Source organism: Clavelina lepadiformis, chromosome 9 (assembly GCF_947623445.1).
Source record: "Clavelina lepadiformis chromosome 9, kaClaLepa1.1, whole genome shotgun sequence".
NCBI classification, from domain to species: Eukaryota; Metazoa; Chordata; class Ascidiacea; order Aplousobranchia; family Clavelinidae; genus Clavelina; species Clavelina lepadiformis.
The window spans coordinates 5,844,365-5,847,537 of NC_135248.1; the positions used below are offsets into that span (position 1 = coordinate 5,844,365).

General features: G+C 36.2%; 1 protein-coding gene across 2 annotated transcripts; it reads left to right on the forward strand.

Annotated features, from left to right (window-relative positions):
* The first annotated feature begins 754 nt into the window (after positions 1-754).
* On the forward strand, positions 755-2,802 carry LOC143471009 (C-type lectin domain family 4 member M-like). Of its 2 annotated transcripts, XR_013119458.1 has the most exons (4): positions 755-1,047; positions 1,166-1,325; positions 2,051-2,367; positions 2,614-2,802. XR_013119458.1 is itself a non-coding variant. In XM_076969325.1 (3 exons), the coding sequence occupies exons 1-3, from the start codon at positions 957-959 to the stop codon at positions 2,280-2,282; spliced, it is 483 nt and encodes a 160-aa protein (XP_076825440.1). In that variant the 5' UTR covers positions 756-956; the 3' UTR covers positions 2,283-2,802. The 2 variants fall into 2 exon arrangements, 1 of the variants encoding a protein (XP_076825440.1); XM_076969325.1 differs by having other exon boundaries at positions 756-1,047; positions 2,051-2,802.
* Positions 2,803-3,173: the final 371 nt, after the last annotated feature.

Here is a 3,173-nt window from a genome sequence, read left to right on the forward strand (position 1 = left end):
ACTAATGTGCGTAAAAGTTATGAGAAAGTAAAACCTTTTATCAATATATGATGACTGATGAGTCAGACTCGGTCATTTGTTACTCGGTTTCAGTTCCTCCTGTAACTTCACAAACAACAAGCTCAATGTGTAAGAATGGAAAATATAATCTAGGTAATAATTTTTTTTTTCTTTTTCAGTTTTCTTTTTAAATATGTGATTTGTGAATATTAGCTGTAAGCCGTAGCATTAGCTGTAAGCTATTTGAAATATTGTGTGAAGTATACATTTATCGCTTGTATGAATACTTAAATAGTTTAGGAGTTCGCAGATGCAGCATTCGTTGTAATGTTCATTGCTACAAATAATCCTTTATACCTAATGCAATTCATTTTTGATCCTTGATACAAATCAACCCAAGGGCTGCATTATTATTTGAAAAGTTGTTATTTAAAAGATTCTTACAACACAAAATGCACATTTTTTGACATGATACGACCAATGGGTATTTCCGTAAAGTATTGCATCATCGATCAAGTTGGTATACCTTGTTTATTGCTGAGTAGCTTTATCTTCTACAACAACCCTTGGCAACAACAAGTTTTGAAAACACTTCGGCTACCCTGGAAAACAAGAACTAATTTTGGATGAAACCACATGAATGTTGTTTATTTGCGCTTGGTTTTCTCTACTTTTCTTCTTTTCTACTTTTTCCACTGACACAAACACACTACAGTAGGCCTATATAATTTGGATTATTTTATGGGTTTAGAGTCATTTAAAACTTTGCAGTAAGCTGGAAGCTAGTTAAACTCAGTCAATTCATGAAGGATTTATATAAATCATCATCATTGTTAGTAAGAATCGCTTGAATAAAGTGGGTTTTATTAAAAATTTGAAAATTTGAAAATTTTGAATTTTCTGGGAAAAAAGTTGAAAAACTAATAAAATAATCTTATCATTCATCAAATTGAAAAATGTTCTATGCTTTATTGAGTATATCCTTATTGGTCGTTCATAATAGCGACGCTCAAAACTGCTGCCCGGAAGTTGAACAAATACGACGAGGTGAGCTAAAAATGGCATATAAACATGTAGCATACAATATATTGCAACATAGACGCCGTGAAAATATCGTTTAACAAAATAAGAGTACGTTGGTTTCAATACTCAATTTTACTTTTAGAGTTACAAGCTTCTGTTGATCCAAGCTGGTTTGTACCTTTCAACGGTTTCCAATACAAGCTTACTTCAGAGAAACATAGCTGGACCGATGCGAGGTCAGAATGTCAAAGAATGGGAGCGGATTTAGCCAGTACTGGAATAAGAAGCTTCGAGACGCGACAGTATGTTTACTTTTACTTTTAGTAAAAATTTATTTCTTGAAGCACCACACTACTGCGTTAAGCAAAATTGATCAATTTTTTGTAATCATTATTTCATTTGAATTAAATCATTTGTTGACCTAATGTCTTTCTAAGACGTTTAAGCATAATTGCCATTTGTAAGACACAACCACGCTGCCAATGTTCCTGTACCTGGTACATAATAATATAGCCCACTCAAAAATAGAACAAACATCTAGCATAATTTCACAATTACGTCGATTACACTGAATAACCTGCTGGTAATCCCGCTACAACTCAACCTCACTTTATGTAGACATTGGAAAAAGCAGGCATAGAAGTGTTAGGTAAATTAAATTTTCCTGCCAGTTTGTTGTGCAAATTGTGTTGTGTATACTTGATGCACAACATAAATTTACCTGCTCTAAATGGAAATTAAGTCATGACCGAAGCAAAATGGAGATGAACGACTACTTTTAATAACTGTAAAGATCCAAGCTCTTTCAAACCGAAAGTGAGATTAAACATCGTTGTCTAATTGCACTCACGGTTGTGAAAACGCAGTTTTCTTTCTCCGTGTGCAAAATAGTTAGGTACCTGACTTTTTCATTAATGACTTGAAGCAATACATAAGTATCATTCTCAGGCAACAAAGCTTTACATTTCTGCGTTATGTTATCATTAGGTTCTGGTAAAGAAATTAGCAATCAATTTGTATTTTGCAGGATAATCTGGAGGAGGTTGACTGTAGGTTACGCTTGGGCCGGATTGAGTGATATTGAAAGTGAAGGAAACTATGTCTGGGTGGACGGTGTGCAGGGAAGTTATTACTGGAGGTCTGGTGAGCCGAATAATGCTGGAGGAAACGAAGACTGCGTGAATTTCGCTGAAAATGGTTATCTAAACGACAACGAATGTTCCTTTCAGCATAAAGGACTGTGTGAGAAAAGAATTTGAACAGAATAAAATTGCTATACAGTAAGCTGCTAAATATTTTCAAATAGCGACTGTTGCTGGTTACACACGCCGAAAGCTTTGTGACTGTTTATGCCCAATGTTCCCTCTAAGCTGCGCGCGTGCGCAAATGCGCACTGCTGACACGGTCTCCGCGCACAGAAAATCTGTGCTGCGCACAAGAAAAAAATCCAACCTGAATTGAAAATAAAATAAACGCATAATAATGGCCACAGTGCGCACGTGGCTCGTCTGATGTTGCTCACAGTGGTCCAAGGGACCGCTCAGGGAGTTAGTGTGTTTGCTCAGACTCGTGAAAAATTAGAGGGAACATTGTTTATGCCTCATCGTTTATGAAAAATTTTTTTACTCCTTATACGCTGTAATAATCTAAAGCAAATAATAAAAACCATCATAACTAATGACCACGAGTACAGTGCAAGTTTATTGAAATTTATCGATATTTTTTCAAAGACAAACGCAAACCGAGGAGAAGAAATAAATATTGCTTTGGTAAAATTCACCCTGCCTCCATTTTAACCAACGCTCATGCTGTTGTTCCTAGCACAGGCTTATTAAATGCTTTCTTTATGGTGATAAATCACGGTCGTGATAGATATTGATTAGACATAAAAAGCTAAAATATATATCTATAATTGGCGGCGGCAAAAACCACGCCATTCAAACATACGTTGTGTTGAGCAGTACCAAGAAAATTGCTTTCAGCCACCGAATAATTTTATGGCCGCTAACATCAAGGTAATGATAAGATTGGCGACCATCGCACTTCATACACGATTGCAGTGGACACACATTTAGAACAAGTGCAGTGAATACATTAACGGTTGCGGTGGTTGCTTGGCCCCACGCCTGGACAGTTGACTTGAGGACAGA

What these genes read in the sequence shown, in the direction of transcription:
- LOC143471009 (XM_076969325.1), top strand. Translation starts at nt 957, where the DNA reads ATGTTCTATGCTTTATTGAGTATATCCTTATTGGTCGTTCATAATAGC. An exon ending in AGTTGAACAAATACGACGAG is followed by an intron (nt 1,048 to 1,165) that starts GTGAGCTAAAAA and finishes TTTTACTTTTAG; the next exon opens with AGTTACAAGCTTCTGTTGAT. An exon ending in AGAAGCTTCGAGACGCGACA is followed by an intron (nt 1,326 to 2,050) that starts GTATGTTTACTT and finishes TGTATTTTGCAG; the next exon opens with GATAATCTGGAGGAGGTTGA.